This window comes from Saimiri boliviensis, chromosome 14 (genome assembly GCF_048565385.1).
Source record: "Saimiri boliviensis isolate mSaiBol1 chromosome 14, mSaiBol1.pri, whole genome shotgun sequence".
In the NCBI taxonomy this organism is placed as follows: domain Eukaryota; kingdom Metazoa; phylum Chordata; class Mammalia; order Primates; family Cebidae; genus Saimiri; species Saimiri boliviensis.
In genome coordinates, this window is record NC_133462.1 from 30143970 (window position 1) to 30164194 (window position 20225).

At 51.9% G+C, this 20225-nt stretch overlaps 1 protein-coding gene across 2 annotated transcripts; it reads left to right on the plus strand.

The window, feature by feature from the left end:
* Positions 1 to 6563: 6563 nt before the first annotated feature.
* TMEM221 (transmembrane protein 221) lies at positions 6564 to 18447 on the plus strand. 2 transcript variants are annotated; one of them, XM_010330200.3, is made up of 4 exons: positions 6568 to 7134; positions 10405 to 10490; positions 16648 to 16878; positions 17861 to 18427. In XM_010330200.3, the coding sequence occupies exons 1-4, from the start codon at positions 6815 to 6817 to the stop codon at positions 17920 to 17922; spliced, it is 699 nt and encodes a 232-aa protein (XP_010328502.2). In that variant the 5' UTR covers positions 6568 to 6814; the 3' UTR covers positions 17923 to 18427. The 2 variants fall into 2 exon arrangements, with proteins under 2 accessions (XP_039321807.1, XP_010328502.2); XM_039465873.2 differs by having other exon boundaries at positions 6564 to 7134; positions 16648 to 18447.
* The last annotated feature ends 1778 nt before the right edge of the window (positions 18448 to 20225 follow it).

Below are 20225 nucleotides of genomic sequence, written 5' to 3' on the forward strand. Positions count from 1 at the left end.
AGCAAACTCTCCTCCCCCGCCCGCCTCCGTCAGAGAGCGGGATGGGGGTGGGGAGGGTGGAGCCAGGGCGGAAAGCAGGGCCGAGGGGAGCTGTTATGACCCCCTAGCGTGGAGGAGTTGGGGTTTAGTGATGAACCCCTCCGCTCCGGAGGTAGAAAGCTGGGAGGGAGTAGGGGTGGGGATGTGGGGTAGGGGACCAGGGTGGAGGGTATGGGGGGGCAGGGCGGAGGGCGCGGCCGAGCGTGGCTGTTGTGACCCCGCAGTTGGGGAAGACAGCTGGTGGCGGGTCTAGGAAAACCCTGCCCCCCACTGCGGGGAGAGAGGGCTGGATGCAAGTGGGGAGGCTGTTCCGAGTCCTCCTCTGCCCCAGGTGGGCAGGCTACGGGAGGCGATTCCGTAATGAGCCTCTTGGGAACGGAGGCGAGGGGCGGGGGAGGGGATTGTCCGAAATCTCCGCAGGAGTAAGGCGGGTCGGAGCTCAGTGTGGGAGCACGTAGAAGACTGTCTGGGTTTCGAGCACTCCTCTGGGGGCACGCGAGGTTGCGGGGCTGTTCTGAGCTCCCGCGATGAAGAGGGGTGGACGCGAAGTGGGGAGGGGGAGGGGTGATGTCTGTTCTGAGCTCACCCCCAAAAGGGCTCAGGGCAGAGGGGCTGTGATGAGATCCCCAGGAAGAAGCGGGACAGGACCTGGGGAGTCCTTTCTGATCCCCATGCTGAGGAGGGTGGGAGCTAGGATGGAGCGAGTGGCAGGCAGTTTTCAGTCCTGAGACATCCTCTCGCCCCCAGGGGCCAGGTGCGCATCTGAGCCTCCCCGGCCAGGGCGGTAAAGTAGGGACAGCTGTTCAAGGATCTCTATAAACATTTCTGAGACCTGGCTGAGGGGGAGTAGCTAATGGCTCCAAAAATGAGAAAATGCAAACGAAAATAGAACAAACGTACTGAAAACGCCGAGTTGCCCACATATTTCACACGCAAAATCACAACAATCCTTTAACAACAGATTTCTATGATACACGGGATGCATTTCAATATTTGGTACCACGTGCGCTGGGGTCCCGCGCTGCCAGCAGGAGCCAAGTCTCCCAGGTCTCCTGTGTCCCTCGTGGACCCGGAGCATCATCAGGGGAGACAGCAGGATATAGAAATCAAAAACTCCGATCTAGAACTATGTCCTCGCTTTCTGACTGTGAGATCACCTCCCTTATCTGAACCTAAAAGCCAGGTCCTCCCAGGCAGGTCAGCGGAGAAGGCGGAGCAGGTGCTCGCTCTGCACACCAACTGCTTGGTTTGGCCTCTGGCGCCCCCTAGCGGCAGAATGAGATAGCACACCTTCGGGGCGTGGCCTAACATGCAAATAACATGCAAACCCCTCCTCTCGTGCCCAGTCTCCAGAAAGGGTTTCCTGGGAGGCCACGCGTGTCCGTGGAAACTAGCAAACATAACTACGGTGAGCGGGAATCTGGCTTGCTGGAGGAAAGAGGCTGGGGGCCTGGGAAGCCAGAGGGGCCTGAATACCCAACGACCGCCTCATTTCATGCTCACCTCCACTCCCAAAGTCCAGGTTGGAAAATGGAGGCTCAGGACCCTCCCTGGTGCTACCTGATGCTTCATGCAGCCTCTGATGCTTCCAACAGCCCTCTCTGGACTTCACTAGGTGCATCTGTGAAATGGGTGCATTGAGGCTGGGCGTGGTGGCTCACACCTGTAATCCCAGCACTTTGGGAGGCCGAGGCAATCAGATCACCTGAGGTCAGCAGTTCGAGACCAGCCTGGCCAATGTGACAAACCCCGTTTCTACCTAAAAAAAAAAAAAAAAAAAAAAAAAAAATTAGCCAGGCTTGGTGGCACGTGCCTGTAGTCCCAGCTACTCTGGAGGCTGAATCACAAGAATCGCTAGAACCCAGGAGGGAGAGGTTTCGATGAGCCAAGATTGCACCCCTGCACTTCAGCCTGGGCGACAGAGACACCGTCTCAAAAAAAAAAAAAAAAAAAAAGTCAAGGCAGGGCACAGTGCCTCACGCCTGTAATCCCAGCACTTTGGGAGGCTGAGGCGGGTGGATCACGAGGTCAGGAGTTTGGGACCAGCCTGGCCAGGAGGGTGAAACCCTGTCTCTTAAAAAAAAAAAGAAAGAAAGAAAGAAAAGAAAAAGAAAAAGAAAAAAAATCACTTAAATTATCTGTATTGCATACTGTCTCATACCAGGTTGCCCTTTTCCAACAAGTCACGGGCCATATAACCTGTCAACATTGTTACTATTATTCCAGCCAACGTGCAGTCCCTAGCTGTCCCTATCTGGGTGGTGACGTTGAGGGAACCCACTCTCTGTCCCCGTCGGGCAGTGTGACTTGGACTGTATGCTGGAACTCTCCAAGCCTTCTCCTCCTCTCTCCGCCTCCCCACTCCCTGCCTGTCTGAGCTGGAATGAGAAGGCCACTTAGCAAAAGGCCAAGGTAGATAGCTTGGAGCCTGCTTGCAGGGTTAACTTTCCAAGTTGAAGCCAGACACCCCCAAACTAAAGAGTCATCCCACATACAAACAGCAGGACCAGACCTTGGTATCTGTGTTCCCCCAACCCCCAACAAATAATGGCTAAACCTGACAGCACTGTAGTGAATTTTGGCCATTTTAGATAACTGTCCCCTTATGGTGGGGTTTCCTGTGTGCTTCCACCTCCCTCACCAGGCTGTGGGCACCAGAAGGGAGAGCTGGGCCTGTCTTGGTCACCCCTTGGTCCTCAGAGCCCAGCACACAGACGGGCTCTCCACTGGTGTTTGTTGAATGAATAAATGAAAGTATCATACATCTCTGTATTCCCACCACCCAGAGCAAAACTGGAGCCCTGATCCTAATAAATTGCTGAGTCCCTCAACTTGGGACTTTTCCTTACCTGAAAAATGTGGAAAACTCACCCTAACACTGGTGATGATGAAAGAGTGAGGGTTGGACTGAGGCCTGATGAATGAATGAATGAATGAATGAATTGAAAGAAGGAACAGGTTCCTCCTACAGATGAGGAGGCCCAGAGAGGTTAAGGGATGTGCCCAAAGTCACACAGCAAAGGAGGCCACCCAGAAGTGAAGGGTCACCCCATACTCTTCCTTAGGGCCATTTTACCTACAAGGCTGAGGTCACAGGGCCCACAAACTCTTCTCAAGGGACCCCCAAAATTTCAAACCTGAAAAAAATAATCAATTCCAGGCCAGGCACAGTAGCTCATGCCTGTAATCCCAGCACTTTGGAAGGTCCAGGAGGGTGGATCACTTGACCTTAAGAGTTCCAGATTAGCTTGGACAACGTAGTAAGACCCCATCTCTATGAAAAATTAATAATTCATTAAATTAAAATGGAGAAAGGACTTTAACTGACATTTCTCCAAAGATACGTGAACTGCCAAAAAGCTCATGAAAAGATGCTCACTATCGTTAGTCATTGCAGATGCGAAGGAAAGCCACAATAAGCTATTATTTTATAAGCACCAGAATGACCATTGTCAGGGAGGAGGAGCCTCCCGCAGCACTTTGGGAGGCTAAGGTGAGAGGATCACTTGGGCATAAGAAGTTTGAGACAAGACCAACATAGCAAGACCCCATCTCTACAAAAAAAAATTTTTAACTGGCTGGGTGTGGTGGCTCGCACCTGTAATTCCAGCACTTTCAGAGGCCGAGGCAGGAGGATCACTTTTGGTCAGGAGTTTGAGACCAGCCTGGCCAACATGGTGAAGCCCCGCCTCCACTAAAAATACAAAACTTAGCTGAGTTAGGTGGTGGGCACCTGTAATCTCAGCTACTGCAGAGGCTGGGGAAAGAATCGCTTGAACCCGGGAGGTGGAGGTTGCAGTGAGCCAAGATCTCACCACTGCTCTCCAGCCTGGGCAACAGTGAGACTCTGTCTCAAAAAAAAAAAAAAAAAAAAAAAAGAATGGCTATTGAGGGAGGAGGCTGGATGTAGGGGCTCACTCCTGTAATCCCAGCACTGTGGGAGGCTGAGGTGAGAGAATCACTTGGGTATAAAGAGTTTGAGGCCAGACCAACGTAGCAAGACCCCATCTCTACAAAAGACAGCTGGGCGTGGTGGCTCACGCCTGTAATTCCAGCACTTTGGGAGGCTGAGGCGGGCAGATCACAAGGTCAGGAGATCGAGACCATCCTGGCCAACACAGTGAAACCCCATCTCTACTAAAATACAAAACAAATTAACGGGGCACAGTGGCACACGCCTGTAGTCTTGGCTACCGGGGAGGCAGAGGCAGCGGAATTGCTTGAACCCGGGAGGTGGAGGTTGCAGTGAGCCAACATCAGGCCACTGCACTCCAGCCTAGCAACAGAGTGAGACACCTTCTCAAAAATAATAATAATAATAATAATAATAATAATAATAATAATTTTAGCCAGGCATGATGATGCTTGCCTGTGGTCCCAGCTGCTTGGGAGGCTGAGGCAGGAAGATCACTTGAGCTGAGGAGGTGGAGGCTGTGATGAGCTGTGATCACACCACTGCAATTCAAAATCGAGCCTGGGTGACAGAGCAAGGCCCTGACCAAAAAAAAAAGAAGAAGAAGGAGGAGGAGGAGGAGGAGGAGGAGGAGGACAGTTGGAAACGTGTTGGGGAGGATGTGAAGAAAATTATTTTTAAAAACCTCAGACGTTGCTGGTGGGAACGGAAGACAGGTGCAGCTGCTGCGGAAAAATTTGAGCGTTTCACAAATAGTTAAATTCGAGTAATCACGTGACTCAGCAACTCCACTCCTAGGAGTCCACACCCCACACGAATGAATGGCAGTGACTCAAGAAGACACCTGTGCACAAATGTTGATAGCAGCATGACTCACCTTCGCCAAAAGAAAGCAACAACCCAAATACCCATCAATGGATGAATGGATGGACACAATGTGTTCCAGACACACTGCGGAATATTACGCAGCTGTAAAAAGGCACGAGGCACTGATCCATGCTGAAACCTGGATGAACCTTGAGTATATGATGCCGAGTGAGAGAAACCAGAAGCAGAATGCCACCTCTTGTTCGAGTCCGTTGCTATGAAATACCCAGAACGGGGAAATCCACAGAGACAGGAAGTAGATTAATGGTTGTCAGCTGTTTGAAGGGGGGGCATGGGGAGTGACCGCTAATGGGGATGGGGGGTCTCCTTTTGGGGGTATGAAAATGTTCTAGAACTAGACAGAGGTGATGGTTGTACAACTCTAAATGCCACTGAATAAAGTGGTTAATTTTATGTTTCGAAATTTGTTTAAAGTACTGTGGGAATAATTTGGGACACCAGTTGGGGAAGGGGACCAGGACTCTCCCTAGCCTCCTGGAGGGAAGGAGGTAAGCGGAGGGGAAATAGTAGCCAATGACAGAGTCCCTGGGTTGAGATCAAATGAAAAGTGAATTTTTCGATTTTGTTATTTCTTTTTTTTTTTTTTTTTTTTTTTGAGACAGAGTTTCGCTCTTGTTACCCAGGCTGGAGTGCAATGGCGCGATCTCGGCTCACCGCAACCTCCGCCTCCTGGGTTCAGGCAATTCTCCTGCCTCAGCCTCCCGAGTAGCTGGGATTACAGGCACGCACCACCACGCCCAGCTAATTTTTTGTATTTTTAGTAGAGACGGGGTTTCACTATGTTGACCAGGATGGTCTCGATCTCTCGACCTCATGATCCACCCGCCTCAGCCTCCCAAAGTGCTGGGATTACAGGCTTGAGCCACCGCGCCCGGCCAATTTTGTTATTTCTTTTCTGAGACACAGCATTGCTCTGTCGCCCAGGCTGGAGTGCAGTGGCATGATCCCAGCTCACTGCAGCCTCGACCTCCTGGGCTCAAGCCATCCTCCTGGCTCAGCCTCAAAAGTAGCTGGGTACACAGGCGCGCCCCACCACACCAGGCTAACTTCCTTCTTTTTTGTAGAGATGGGGTCTGGCTATGTTGCCCGGGCTGGTCTCAAACTCCTGGGCTCAAGCCATCTTCCTGCCTCAGCCTCCCAAAGTGCTGGAATTACAGATGTGAGCCACCTCACCTAGCCCTTTCTCTCTCACTCGCTTTTCTAGACGGAGTCTCACTCTGTCACCCAGGCTGGAGCGTGTGGTGGCGCAATCTCAGCTCACTGCAACCTCTGTCTCTGGGTTCAAGCAATCAATCCTCCCACCTCAGTCTCCCGAGTAGGTAGGATGACAGGCGTGCACCACCACGCCTGGCTATATATATAATTTTTTTTTTTTTTACTTTTTTTGTTTGTTTTTTCAGTAGAGACGGGGTTTCACCAGGTTGGCCAGGCTGGTCTCGAACTGCTGACCTCAAGTGATCCGTCACAGCCTCGGCCTCCCAAAGTGCTATAATTACAGGCGTGACCCACCGCGCCCGGCCCCTTTCTCTTTTTTTTTTTTTTAACAACAATAAAATCGATACTTAGGGCAGCAGGGGGCGGGGTGGTGTCCCTTTCTGAACTTAGAGAGCCACGGGGTTCCCACGATCCAGCCCCTCGCGGGGCCCCGCCCCCCGCCCCGAGCCCCGAGCCAGGCCCCGCCCGCCAGGCCCAGCCGATCAAGAGGGGGCGCCCGCGGGGCCCCGGGAGGGAGGAGAAAAAAAGACTTTGTCCCAAGTTTTCGCGGAGACTCGGCGTCCCCGCTGCGACCAGCACCCCGGAGCCCACGTCCGTCCGGCGACCCCTCAGCCCAGCCCCCCGAACTTTCATACGCTCCCTCCGGCCCCGCCCCCTCGGGGACCCCCCCCGGGGGCCCTCGGGCTCCCCCCAACTCCCCTGCCCCTTGAAACCCCTCGGATTCCTCACCCGTTCCCCGGGCCCGCAGGGACCCCCGCCATGGCCCGCTCGTACGGCGGCCGGGTGCTGGCCGCGGTGACCCTGCTGGGCATCGCGGCGGCCGTGCTGGCGGCGCTGAGCGCGCAGCTGCTGTTCCAGCTCCAGGCGGGCCGCGCGGAGCTGCGGGGGCTGCGCGCCGACGGGCTGGGCCGGGGGCTGGGCGCCGGCCCGGGGCTGCCCGAGGACGCGGCCGGGGCGCTGCTGCCTCTGGCCGCCGCGCTGGCCGCGCTGGTGCTGGTGCTGGCGTTCACCTGCCTGCTGCTCGCCGCGCTCTGTGGCCACCTGGGCGCGGAGCTGGCGCGGGGGCCTGGCCCCAGGAGGTAGGAGGACCGGCCTCACCGCCCTGGAGGCTCGGCTGGGGGCGAGGGGAGCCTGGATGAGCCTCTACCCCTCTTTTGGCCTCAGGCTGGGGGGGGACAGCTTCCCTCCCCACTTCCCTTCCCCCCCAACCCCGCCACCCCATGCATCTCCGCCTTCCTCTTTTCCTCCCCCCCTCCCTCCGTCCATTCTGTATTTGTTAAATTTTGCAGCGGGTGCAACCACTGCTGTGTCCCCCGTTTTGCAGATGAGGAAACTGAGGCTCACAGAGGGCCCAGGATCAGTTTGCCTGAATCTCAAACAGGGGAGGCTGAGCTCTCAGGCCGTCTGGCTTGGAAGTGGGGTGGGGAGGGCGAGGGAGTGCTGGACTTGAACTTGGTTCTGGATAGCGCCAGCCAGAGCCTGTGTCCTGGCCTGGAATTGAGGTCCTTCCTCAGGGACCTGAACTCAGGGATGTGGTCATTGAGGGGCCTCTCTCAGGGGCAGTGTGGTTGTGGAAGGAGGAACCCCCTTTGAGTCCAGGACTCTGCTGTCCCACGTGGTAGTGTTTCCCTCCAGAATGCCGGGAGAGAGGAGCCCAAATTCTGGCCCTGAATTCTGTGAATGTGAGCAGATGAGAATTTCCACCATTGGGGTAGATTTTGTCCAGACCACACAGCTTCCACCCAAGGGACAATGAAATAAATCCATGGTCCCATGGGTCAGCAAATGTGTGTCGGGTGCCTGCCTGCAGGGGCTGGGTCTGGCTCAAGGCATCAGAGACACAGCAGGGAACAAGTGGACACAGATCTGCTCTCATGGAGTCACAGAAAATAAGGAATCATAACAAGGGCCAGGCGTGGTGGTTCACACCTGCATTCCCAGCACTTTGGGAGGCAGAGGCAGGAGGATCACTTGAGGCCAGGAATAGTTTTTTTTTTTTTTTGAGACAGCCGGGAGTGCAGTGGTGCTATATCGGCTCACCGCAACCTCCGCCTCCCAGGTTCAAGCGATTCTCCCAACTCATGTTGGCCAGGTGGTCTTGAACTCCTAACCTCAAATGATCCACTCACCGTGGCCTTCCAAAGTGCTGGGAAGCCAGGAATTGAAGACCAGCCTGGGTAGTAATATAGCAATACCTTGTTTCTACAAAAAGAAAGAAATTTAATGGCCGGGCACAGTGGCTCACGCCTGTAATCCCAACACTTTGGGAGGCGGAGGCAGGCGGATCCACCTGAAGTCAGGAGTTCAATACTACCCTGACCAACATGGAGAAACCCATCTCTACTAAAAATACAAAAAAGAAAAAAGAAAAAAAAAAGCTGAGCATGGTGGTGCATGCCTGTAATTCCAGCCACTCGGAAGGCTGAGGCAAGAGAATCGTTTGAATCCTGGGGGGGAGGGGGGGGCGCAGAGATTTCGGTGAGCCAAGATCGCACCATTGCACTCCAGCCTGGGCAACAAGATTGAAACTCCCGTCTCCAAAAAAGAAAAAGAAAAAAGTGTAATTAGCTGGGTGTGGTGGTGTATGCCTGTAGTCCCACATACTTGGGAAGCTGAGGCAGGATTCCTTGAACCCAGGACGTCAAGGCTACAGGGAGCCATCATCATGCTTATGAATAACCGCTGCACTCCAGTTTGGGCAACATAGTGAGACTCCATCTCTAGTAATAATAATAATAATAATAATAATAATAATAATAATAATGGCAGATCGTGATGAGCATCAGGAAGAAAAAAAAACAGAGATGGGATAGGACTTCGGGATTTCTCCTACTTAGGAGGGTTGTGAGTGAGGAGGAAGGTGACCTGATTTAGGTTTTGAATGACCACCTTTAGCCACTGTGCTGAAAAGGGGACAGGAGGGAAGGCAGCAGGAAGACCGGGAAGGCATCCACTTTCATTATACTGATGGGAGCCAAGTGAGGATGGAAGCTCTCAGAGTCTCCATTTCCTCCTCGATCAGTGTCATCTTTTGGAGTCTCTGTTTGTACCATCAATAAGCACATGAAACTGTCTCCTCATCTCTCAAAGAAGCTTATGGTCTGTAAAATAATGGAAGCCGGGTGTGTGGCAAGTATCTGCACATAGCAGCTGCTTCCCAAGTATTGGGTGTTTGAGTGGACTCATGTATACAGGTGGATTATAAGGGAAAGAGAATGGATGGTGGAAAGAAGGAAGGAGGGAAGGAGGGAAGGAGGGTAGGAAGGAAGAGAAGAGGTTGGATGGATAGTGAATGGGAGGTGGATGATCAGCGGATGGGTGGGTGAGGGATGGATAGATAGGATAGTGGAGGGTGTTGGAATGAATGGATAGATGGATTAATAGCACACGGTTAAATGGATGGAAGACTGTATATGAGTGCTGGTTGCATAATCAATGAATATGGATGAAAAATGGATGGTGGACACTGACTTGGAAAAATGGAGGGGGATGGGTGGAGCATAGATAAATGGATAGATATCGAATGGGTGGATGGTGGGTCTCTAAATAATTGTGTGGCTGGATGAATGGATGGGGCTGATGGATGGAGATGGGTAAGTGGATGTATGAATGAACTGGTAAGTGGATGGATGGATGAATGAGTAGATGGGTGACTGGGCTGATGGATGGACAAGTGGATGGATGGGTGGGTGGATGGATGGATGAGTAGACAGATGGATAAATGGGTGGGTCGGTGGGTGGGTCGATGGATGCACTGATGGATGAATGGGCAGATGAATGGATGGGTGGGTGGACAGACGGATGGATGAGTAGACGGATGGATGAATGGGTGGACAAATGGATGGATGGATAAATGGGTGGACAAATGGGTGGGTGGTGGATGGGTGGATGGATGGATAAATGGGTGGGTTGGTGGGTGGGTGGGTGGATGGATGGATGGATAAATGGGTGGGTGGTGGATGGATGGATGGATGGATAAATGGGTGGGTGGATGGATGGATGGATAAATGGGTGGGTGGTGGATGGGTGGATGGATGGCTAAATGGGTGGGTGGTGGATAGATGGATGCATGGATGGATGGATAAATGGGTGGGTGGTGGATCGATGGATGGATAAATGGGTGGGTGGCTGGGTTGGTGGATGGATGGATGGATGGATGGAGAGTGGATAAGTAAATGAATGTAAATGTGTGGGCAAGTAGAAGGATGATAGTTAGGTACTCTAGATTTTTGGTCCCTGAAAGGTGGGTCCTTGTCTCATTTAAGCAGCTCTCCCTCCCTCTCCTTACCGACCTCCTCCATCAGCTCCACTTCCTGAGCCCTTGTTCTTCCTGCTCCCCTCCATCCCAGGTCTGACTGGTTTCTCTACGACTGCCGCCTCCTCAGACACGTGGCCCTTGGCCTTTTCTGCTGCGGTGTCTCCGTCTACTTAGCAGGTGTGTGCTGGAATAGAACACAGGGCATAGGGTCCTGGGTGGGGTAGAGAGCAGTAATGGTCCCCTGACTGCGATCAACTTCACAGACAGCCTGCTTGAGTTCAGCTCCAGGCTCTGATACTTCCTTGCTTTGATGCCTTGAATGAATCTCTCTGTGCCTTGATTTCCTCAGCAGTACACTGGGAATAACTGTCTTTACCTCACAGAATCACTTGAGGAGATTCTGAGATTTGTTTATTTATTTATTTATTATTTCATTTGTGTATTTGTTTGTTTATTTTTTGAGATGGAGTATTGCTCTGTCACCCAGACTGGAGTGCAGTGGCACGATCTCCACTCACCACAACCTCTGCCTCCTGGGTTCAAGTGATTCTCCTGCCTCAGCCTCCCAGGTAGCTGGGATTACAGATGCCCGCCACCATACTTGGCCAATTTTTTGTATTTTTAGTAGAGATGGTGTTTCACCATGTTGGCCAGGCTGGTCTCAAACTCCTGACCTCATAATCCTCCCACCTCAGCCTCCCAAAATTCTGGGATTACAGGCGTGAGCAACCATGCCTGGCCCGAAATTCTGAGATTTAACCTTTATGAAAGTCCATGGGGACCGGGAGCAGTGGCTCACGTCCCTTATCCCAGCACTTTGGGAGACTGAGGTGAGAGGATCGCTTGAGGCCAGGAGTTTGAGACCAGCCTAGGCAACATAACAAAATCCCATCTCTACAAAAATAAAATAAAATAAAATAAAATTAGCTCAGTGTGGTGGCACACACCTTGGGAGGCTAAGGTGGGAGGATCACTTAAGCCCAGAAAGTTGAGGCTGCAGTGAGCCATGATTGTAGCACTGCACTGGTCTCTAGCCTGGGTGATACAGTGAGACCCTGTCTCATAAAAATATATATATATAGCCCATGGATGGCATCTGAATCCAGCAGGAACTCCACAAATGCTAGTTGTCATCAGAACATTTTTGATTCATCAGTTTTTTGGGATTTTTTGAGACAGAGTCTCACTCTTGTTGCCCAGGCTGGAGTGCAATGGCGTGATCTCAGTTCACTGCAACCTCCACCTCCTGAGTTCAAGCAATTCTCCTGCCTCTGCCTCCCTAGTAGCTGGGATTACAGGCACGCGCCACCATGCCCAGCTAATTTTTGCATTTTTAGTAGAGATGGGATTTCTCCATGTTGGTCAGGCTGCTCTCGAACTTCCGACCGCAGGTTATCCACCCACCTCGGCCTCCCAAAGTGCTGGGATTATAGGTGTGAGCCACTGAGCCCGATTCATTAGTTTTGTACATTTGGTTTGAACAAAAATTTTCATGGCCTGGGTGGTATCTAAAGATAGCATTTCGGTTGGGCACAGTGGCTCGTGCCGGTAATCCCAGCACTTTGGGAGGCCAAGGCAGGCAGATCATGAGGTCAAGAGATCCAGACCAGTCTGGCCAACATGGTGAAATCCTGTCTCTACTGAAAATACAAAACAATTAGTTGGGCGTGGTGGCGGGTGCCTGTAATCCTGGCTACTCAGGAGGCTGAGGCAGGGGAATTGCCTGAATCCAGGAGGCAGACGTTGCAGTGAGCCAAGATCAAGCCACTGCACTCCAGCCTGGGCAACAAGGGCGAAACTCCATTTGAAAAAAAAAAAAAAAAAAAGATAGCATTTCACAGGTTGAAATGAAATGAGTATTTGGATTATAAATATCACTTTCCAGCCCAGCGAGGTGGCTCATGCCTGTAATCCCAGCACCTTGGGAGGCCGAGGTGGGTGGATCACAAGGTCAGGAGGTCAAGACCAGCCTGGCCAAAATGGTGAAACAGCGTATCTACTAAAAGTATAAAACTTAGCCGGGCATGATGGCACAAACCTGTAATCTCAACTCCTCGAGAGGCTGAGGCAGAGAATTGCTTGAACCCAGGAGGTGGAGGTTGCAGTGAGCCGAGATTGCACCACTGTACTCCAGCCTGGCCGACAGAATGAGACTCTGTCTCAAGGGAAAATAAAAATCAATTTCCAGCCCAAAAATGGCTTAAGAAAAAAAAAAAAAAAAAAGAATAACCCAGATGCCAGAACACACGACACCATCTTTCCTTCCTGATTTGTAATAACTGTTCTTCAATCAGCTTTCTTTTATTCATCGGGGCTAGGAAACAAATCAAATCATTAAGTGTCTTTCACGAGACTCCTAATGCCTTATCTTTGGTTTTAATCTTGAAACAGATGTGTTGATGATGCTGCAGACTCGACACTGAATCATACATAAGTCCCTGCCAGCCCTGTAAATGATCCATTTTACAGGAAGAAAAAATATCCTGCTGATTAGAAAGCAGGATTTGCTATTACTATTTTTTTCATAGTCCACCATAGAAAAATAGAAGTCTAAAAAGGTATTTAGGCCGGGTGCACTGACTCACACCTGTAATCCCAGCACTTTGGGAGGCCAAAGTGGGTGAATCACTTCAGGTTAAGAATTCAAGACCAGCCTGGCCAACATGCTGAAACCCCTTCTCCACTAAAAACACAAAAAAATTAGCTGGGCATGGTGGTGGGCTGAGACAGGAGAATAGCTTGAACCTGAGAGACGGAGGTTTCAGCGAGCAGAGGTCACACCACTGTACTCCAGCCTGGGCAACAGAGTGAAACCTCATCTAAAAAATAGATAGATAGAGCCGGGCGCGGTGGCTCAAGCCTGTAATCCCAGCACTTTGAGAGTTCGAGGCAGATGGATCACTTGAGGTCAGGAGTTCAAGACCAGCCTGGGCAACATGGTGAAATCCCATCTCTACTAAAAATACAAAGATTAGCCAGGCATTGTGTCGAACCCCTGTAATCCCAGCTACTCCGGAGGCTGAGGCAGGAGAATTGCTTGAACCCAGGAGGCAGAGGTTGCAGTGAGCCAAGATCCCACCACTGCACTCCAGGCTGGGCGACGACAGAGTGAGATGCCATCTCAAAAAAAAAAAAAAAAAAAAAACGATAAAAGAAGAAAGAAAGAAAGGAAGGGAGGGAGGAAGGAAGAGAGGGAGGGAGGGGGGGAGGGAAAAGAAAAAAGAAATGAGCCAGGCGTGGTGCTATACACTGGTACTCCCAGCTACCCAAGAGGCTGAGGCAGGAGAACCACTTGAACCCAGGAGGCAGAGGTTGCAGTGAGCCGAGATCGCGCAACTGCACTCCAGCCTGGGTGACAGAGAGAGACTCTGTCTCAAAAAATAATAATAGTAATAACAATAATAATAATAATAAAAGAAAAAAGAAAAAGAAATGCTTCTCACTTCACTGCTTCATCTGCTGTTGCCTAAGTGGGCTTCTCTCTGGGAAAGATGCCTGTATGTGGGCACTTCCGACATGATGCCTGGAGCCTGGGTCTTTGCACAGGCCAACAGAAATATTCAAGACCTAGGGAATATCCTCATCCTAAAATACAAGAACAATTACAAAAGCAAAAAAAAAAAGGTAATATTATGTCAGCCTCACTAAGCGTAAAATTGAGAATTCATTCACCTCCTATTTAGATTGTTTTTGAGGCTAGGTGACCTCATTCAGCAAGAATTCCCAAGCACGTCCAACTAATCATCCATTCATTGCTAGCTAGAACTAAAAGAATAATTACAAAATCTCTTTCAAAATGTTTCCAGCAAAAAAAAAAAAAAAAGGAAGAAAAATCCTTGGCCTTGCTTTCATATGTCGGACATCATGCAGTGCGGTATCTTCCAAAACAATAGTACAGAGCCAGAGAACGCATAAAAACAGTCTGGAAAGGGCCAGGCGCGGTGGCTCCCGCGTGTAATCCCAGCACTTTGGGAGGCCGAGGCAGGCGGATCACAAGGTCAGGAGTTCGAGAACAGCCTGGCCAGTAGGATGAAACCCTGTCTGTACTAAAAATACTAAAATTAGCCAGGCATGGTGGCAGGCACCTGTAGTCTCAGCTACTCCGGAGGCTGAGACGGGAGAATCGCTTGAACCTGGGAGGCGGAGGTTGCAGTGAGCTGAGCGAGATCACGGCCACGCCACTGCACTCCAGCCTGGGCGGCAGAGCGAGGCTCTGTCTCAAAACAAACAAACGAACAAAAACACAGCCTGGAAAGTGCCCCAAAAGAGTCCCCCATCCGTTCCGGGCCCCTCTCCTACCAATACCAACAGCCCAGACGCTGCAGGAAAATTGCTCTGTCCCACTAGCCCAGGCTAATGTCCCAAGACTGCCTCTGATAGGCTGAGCTGGGGCCATGTAATATTCCTCCACCAATCACTAACCTCAGGAAAAGTAATGAAATGCTCTGATTGGCTGAGCCTGGTCCAATGAGGACATCACTGATGCCAAAGTGGGTCGGTGATCCCAGATCCATTCCCCAGTGTAGAGATGGGGACCAGACCGGGGAGTCTCCATTGAGAGTGATTCTGGCCTCAGTAGAGTTTTTTCACTGCCTAGGGACCTTTTTGGTGGTCGCCACTGAGTTGAGGGTGGGACGCTACTGACATCTAGTGGGTAGAAGCTGCTAATGGTGCCAAATTGCATGCTGGAGAGGCTGATAGAGGCCTAGCTAGTTCAGGTGCTCAAAGGTCCCCCACCCCTTTTTTTTTTTTCTCCTCTGAGAGAGTCTTGCTCTGTCGCCTAGGCTGGAGGTGCAGTGGAGTGATCTCAGCTCACTGCAACCTCCACCTCCCAGGTTCAAGCGATTCTCCTGCCTCCACCTCCCAAGTAGCTAGGATTACAGACGTGCACCACCACGCCCGGCTCATTTTTGTATTTTTAGCAGAGACAGGGTCTCGCCATGTAGCCCAGGCTGGACTTGAACTCCTGGCTCAAGCTATCCTCCTACCTCAGTCTCCCAAGTAGCTGGGACTACAGGCATGCACCGCCATGACCAGTTAAGTCGCAGTTTTTTTTTAACTGTGGCAAAATACACATAATAAAAACATTACCATTTTAACCAGTGTATTTTATTTTTATTTTTTGAGACAGGATCTTGCTGTCACCCAGGCTGGAGTGCAGTGGTGTGATCACAGCTCACTGCAGCTTTCTTTGTCCTGGGCTCAAGCAGTCCTCCTGCCTCAGCCCCACAACTAGCTGGGACTACAGGCAAGCACTACCATTCCCAGATTGTTTATTGTTTTTTTGTAGAGACTGGTCTCTGTATGTTACCTGAGCTGGTGTCCAACTCCTGGCCTCAAGCAGTCCTCTCACCTTGGTTTCTGAAAGTTCTGGGATTACAGGTGTGAATCACGGCGCCCAGCCTTTAACCACTTTAAAGTGTACAGTTCAGTGGGAGTTAGAACAAAAAATTAGCCAGGCATGGTGGCACATGCCTGTAGTCTCAGCTAAGGCTGAGGCAGCAGTATCGCTTGAACCTGGAAGGCAGAGGTTGCAGTGAGCCATCGTGCCACTCCAGCCTGAGTGACAGAGCAAGACTCCGTCTCAAAAAAAAAAAAAAAAAGAAGAAGAAGAAGAAGAAGAAGAAAACCCAGTGGGGAGCAGTGGTTCACCCCTGTAATCCCAGCCCTTTTGGGAGGCCAAAGCTGAAGGATCACTTGAGCTCAGGAGTTCGAGACCAGCCTGGCGACAAGGCCAAACCCAAACTCTACTAAAAATACAAAAATTAGGCTGGTCGCAGTGACTCACGCCTATAATCCCAGCAGTTTGGGAGTCTGAGGTGGGCAGATCACTTGAGGTCAGAAGTTCGAGACCAGCCTGGCCACCATGGTGAGACCCTGTCTCCACTAAAAATACAAAAATTAGCCAGGTGTGGTGGTCTATGCCTGTAATCCCAGCTACTTGGGAGGCTGAGGCAGGAGAATCGCTTGAACCAGGAGGTGGAGGCTGCAGTGAGCTGAGATTGCACCATTGCACTCCAGCCTGGGCAACAAGAGTGAAACTTCGTCTCAGAAAAACAAACAAACAAACAAACAAACAAACCACCTCTGTCTCTTCCTGGCTGTGTGGCTTTGAGGAATCCCCTAACTTCTCTGGGCCCCAGCTTTCTCCTCTGTAAAATGGATGTGGTCATGATGTACCACGTGTGGGGTGTAGGAAGATTAGATGCTTATTCCATGTGCCCAGCAAGTGGCAGGATTTTTTGTGATGTTCCCCCTGTGTGCAGAAGTTCCCTGAGGGCTTGGAGGGCAGATGCTTGTTGACTGAATAAATGAGAGTCGTTTCCTTCCCTAGCACTGTCCATCTACGCCTTGCTACTTTTCGAGATCGAGACAGGCGCAGCAGCCGCTTCGATCCTCAGCTCGGGCGCTCTGGTTCTGGTGGCCATGCTGACCCACACTCTCCTCCGGGCCGCCCGGGCCACCCGCCGTGGGATCCACGAGTTGTCCCCGCCATCCTTTGAAGATGACCTCACCCGCCCTGCCGACGTCTCCAAGGCCAGCCCCAGAGCTCAGCCTCAGCAGGGTACCCACCGTCGGACCCCCTATTCAACCCGTCCAGAACCTGGGGACCCCCTTGGGTCCATGGCCACTGCCACAGCACCTGCAGCCCTGGGGGGAGGCTGGGAGAGTGGCCTGCCGGCGCCCCGAATGCACCGGACACTGTCGACCGGCCTGGGGCACTGGGATGGGGTCACCCACGAGATGCATCGAATGCTGAGCCACAGGCTGGGGAGCACAGGGAGCACGGGGAAGGACTCCACGCTGGTGTGAGCCCAGGGATGAAAAATAGAGATCTGGTGTAAGAAGAGGATACCATAGAGATAGGTTAAGGTTCAGCTGCAGTAGCAGAAGGACTTGATTTTTCTCTCATCTCATTGCATCCTTGGCTTTTGTCCTCAGGGTTGCCTTGTGGCACAAAATAGTTGCCAGAGCTCCAGCCTTCACCTCCTCTTTATGAGGGAAAGTCAGAGGCCAGTGCTGGCTGGGGGTCTCCTGTAAGAAGTCTTCCCAGGAAGCCTTAAACTCTCTCTCTTTTTTTTTTTTCCTTTGAGACGGAGTTTTGCTCCTGTTGCCCAGGCTGGAGTGCAATGGCGAGATCTCAGCTCACCACAACCTCCGTCTCCTGGGTTCAAGAGATTCTTCTGCCTCAGCCTCCCGAGTAGCTGGGAGTACGGACATGTGCCACCATGCCCGGCTAATTTTGTATTTTTAGTGGAGATGGGGTTTCTCCATCTTGGTCAGGCTGGTTTCAAACTCCCGACCTCAGGTGATCTGCCTGCCTCGGCCTCCCAAAGTGCTGGGATTACGGGTGTGAACCACCACACTGCACCCAGCCGTAACGCTTCTTTTTATATCCCACTGGCAAGAACAGAGCAAAATGACCACACCTTGCCGCAGGGGAGGCTGGGAATGCGGCTGCGCAGATGAATGAGACTCTGTTACTGGCAGAAGGGGAGCAGGGGGCTCAGGCAGTGATTCTCTAAGTGTCTCCATCCATTTTACAGATGAGGAAACCGAGGCCCCAAGAGAGGCAGTGACTCACCAGGGGGCCCACGGCCAGGACTGAGCGCCAGAGCCAGGATTCTCACCTGAACCCCGTAATCTCCAAGCTGCTGATGTGAAAGTCTCAGACTCTGCAAATCCCTGCTGCACCCCTCAGGTTGGGACCATTTCAAACCCCCGTGTGCCAAGCTCAGAGCAGGCCAGGGCCAGGCGCATGGCTGGAGGGCTGGACCCAGGTTCCTGGCTGTGGACTCATGGCTGAGGGCTTAGCCGCTTTGTGCCTCAGTTTCCTCATCTGTACTATGGAGACAAGAAGGGGCCCCGCCTCCAAGGGTTCCCACAAGACACGTGACTTCGTGTGAGCCATTCTGGGGGGGGGGTCCCGACACAATAGGTCCTCAAGGGTATTAATCATTTTCATGCTGCTGCTGCTTGGGGTATAGATATGGGTAGTTTCTGGGGCTCCAGGAAATGACAGAGGGGTCTCCAAAGGTCTCCTGTCTTGCACAACCCACAAATAAACTCTGATAGTCACTATCTGTGTGTTAATCAATGTTCAGTTGTGCTGGGTGACCAAGCCCAGGCCCATGGGTGAGACTTGGGTGGGGTGTGGGGAGGGCAGGGGTGAGGTCCAGGGCATGGCCGTGGTAGACCCCAGTCTGGGACGCGTGTTCAACCCGTTTTTTTCATTTGGTTTTGAGATGGAGTCTTGCTCTGTGACCCAGGCGTCATCTCACCTCAGGCAACCTCCGCCTCCCAGGTCCAAGCGATTCTCCTGCCTCAGACTTCCGAATAGCTGGGATTCAAGGCCTGGGCCACCACACCCAGCTAATTTTTGTTTTTTGTGTTTTTGAAACAGTCTTCTGTGGCCCAGGCTGGAGTGCAGTGGCGTGATCTCGGCTCACTGCAACCTCTACCTCCCAGATTCAAGAGATTCTCCTGCCTCAGCCTCTTGAGTAGCTGGGATTATAGGCACGGGCCACCACACCCGGCTACTTTTTACATTTTTGGTAGAGCTGGCATTTCACCATGTTGGCCAAGCTGGTCTCGAACTCCTAACCTCAAGTAATCCACCCACCTTGGTCCCTTCAAAGTGCTGGGATTACAGTCGTGAGCCACCACACCTGGCCTGAATTGTATACTTCTAAATGGTTAATTCTAGGTTAATGTGATTTTCACTTCAACATTTTTTAAAAAGAGGGGTTTGGCTTTCACCCCGACTGGAATGACGTGTTGTGATCATAGCTCACTGCAGCCTCGACCTCCTAGGCTCAGCATCCAGAGTAGCCGGGACTCTAGGTGCACGCCACTACACCTGGCTAATTTTTGTATTTTTTATTTCGTAGAGATGGGACTCCCTAGCTAAAGCAATTCTCTTCACTCAGCTTCCAAAGAAGTTAGGATTAGAGGGCCATGCCATCATGCTCCCCCCTCCCCTCACAAACATAAAACAAGGCCGGCCTACAATCCCAGCACTTTGGGAGGCCAAGGCAGGTGGATCACCTGAGGTCAGGAGTTGGAGACCAGCCTGACCAACATGGAGAAACCCCGCCTCTACTGAAAATACAAAATTAGCCGGGTGTGGTGCCAGGTGTCTGTAACCGCAGCTACTGGGGAGGCTGAGGCATGAGAACTGCTTGAACCCAGAAGGCAGAGGTGGCAGTGAGCTGAGATCGCACCACTGTGCTCCAGCCTGGGCCACAGAATGAGACTCCATCTCAAATTAAAAATAGGAGAGAAGGATACGTCCGCATCCTGGACCAAGTGCTGTGGTTCCTGGGGGCCTCCACTCCCCCTTCTGTAGCCCAAGACAGTGTAAGTTCAGCCTAGAAATTTTAGGATCAGTGAGACCCAAGTCAGGAACAGGTGGGGAGAGCGCCATCGGGCCCCTCCAACCCATGTGGGATGCAGTCCCCAGGCCTGCCTGGGCTCAGAGGGCTGGGATTTTGCAGGGTGAGTGGCCCTGTCATCAGTGACAATTGGTCTAGTCGGATCCAAGGCCAGGATGGATCATCCTCAGGCCCCTGGTCACACACAGACGCCCCGAAATGAGATCTGGGGCTGCTTTCGGGGCAGCAGAGGACGGCAGAAAGGACAAATGTCATTTGCTTTCTGGCTGGATCGGATTCCCTGGCCGGCGCCAGAGGAGCCTGGGCAGGACCTGGCAGACGCCCCATGCACTGGGAGCCAGGAAAGGCAGGCAGGTGCCTTAGCACCAGAGACCTAGTTTTTCCAAGGCAGCTGAAAAGTTTGGGGAGAGGGGGTACATTCTGCATCATCCCCGCTCACCTCCCCTTCCAGGAGAGCTCACTGTCCTTCCTCTCAGATTCCCAAGGCCAGGCCAGGTCTCCTCCCTGACAAAGACTC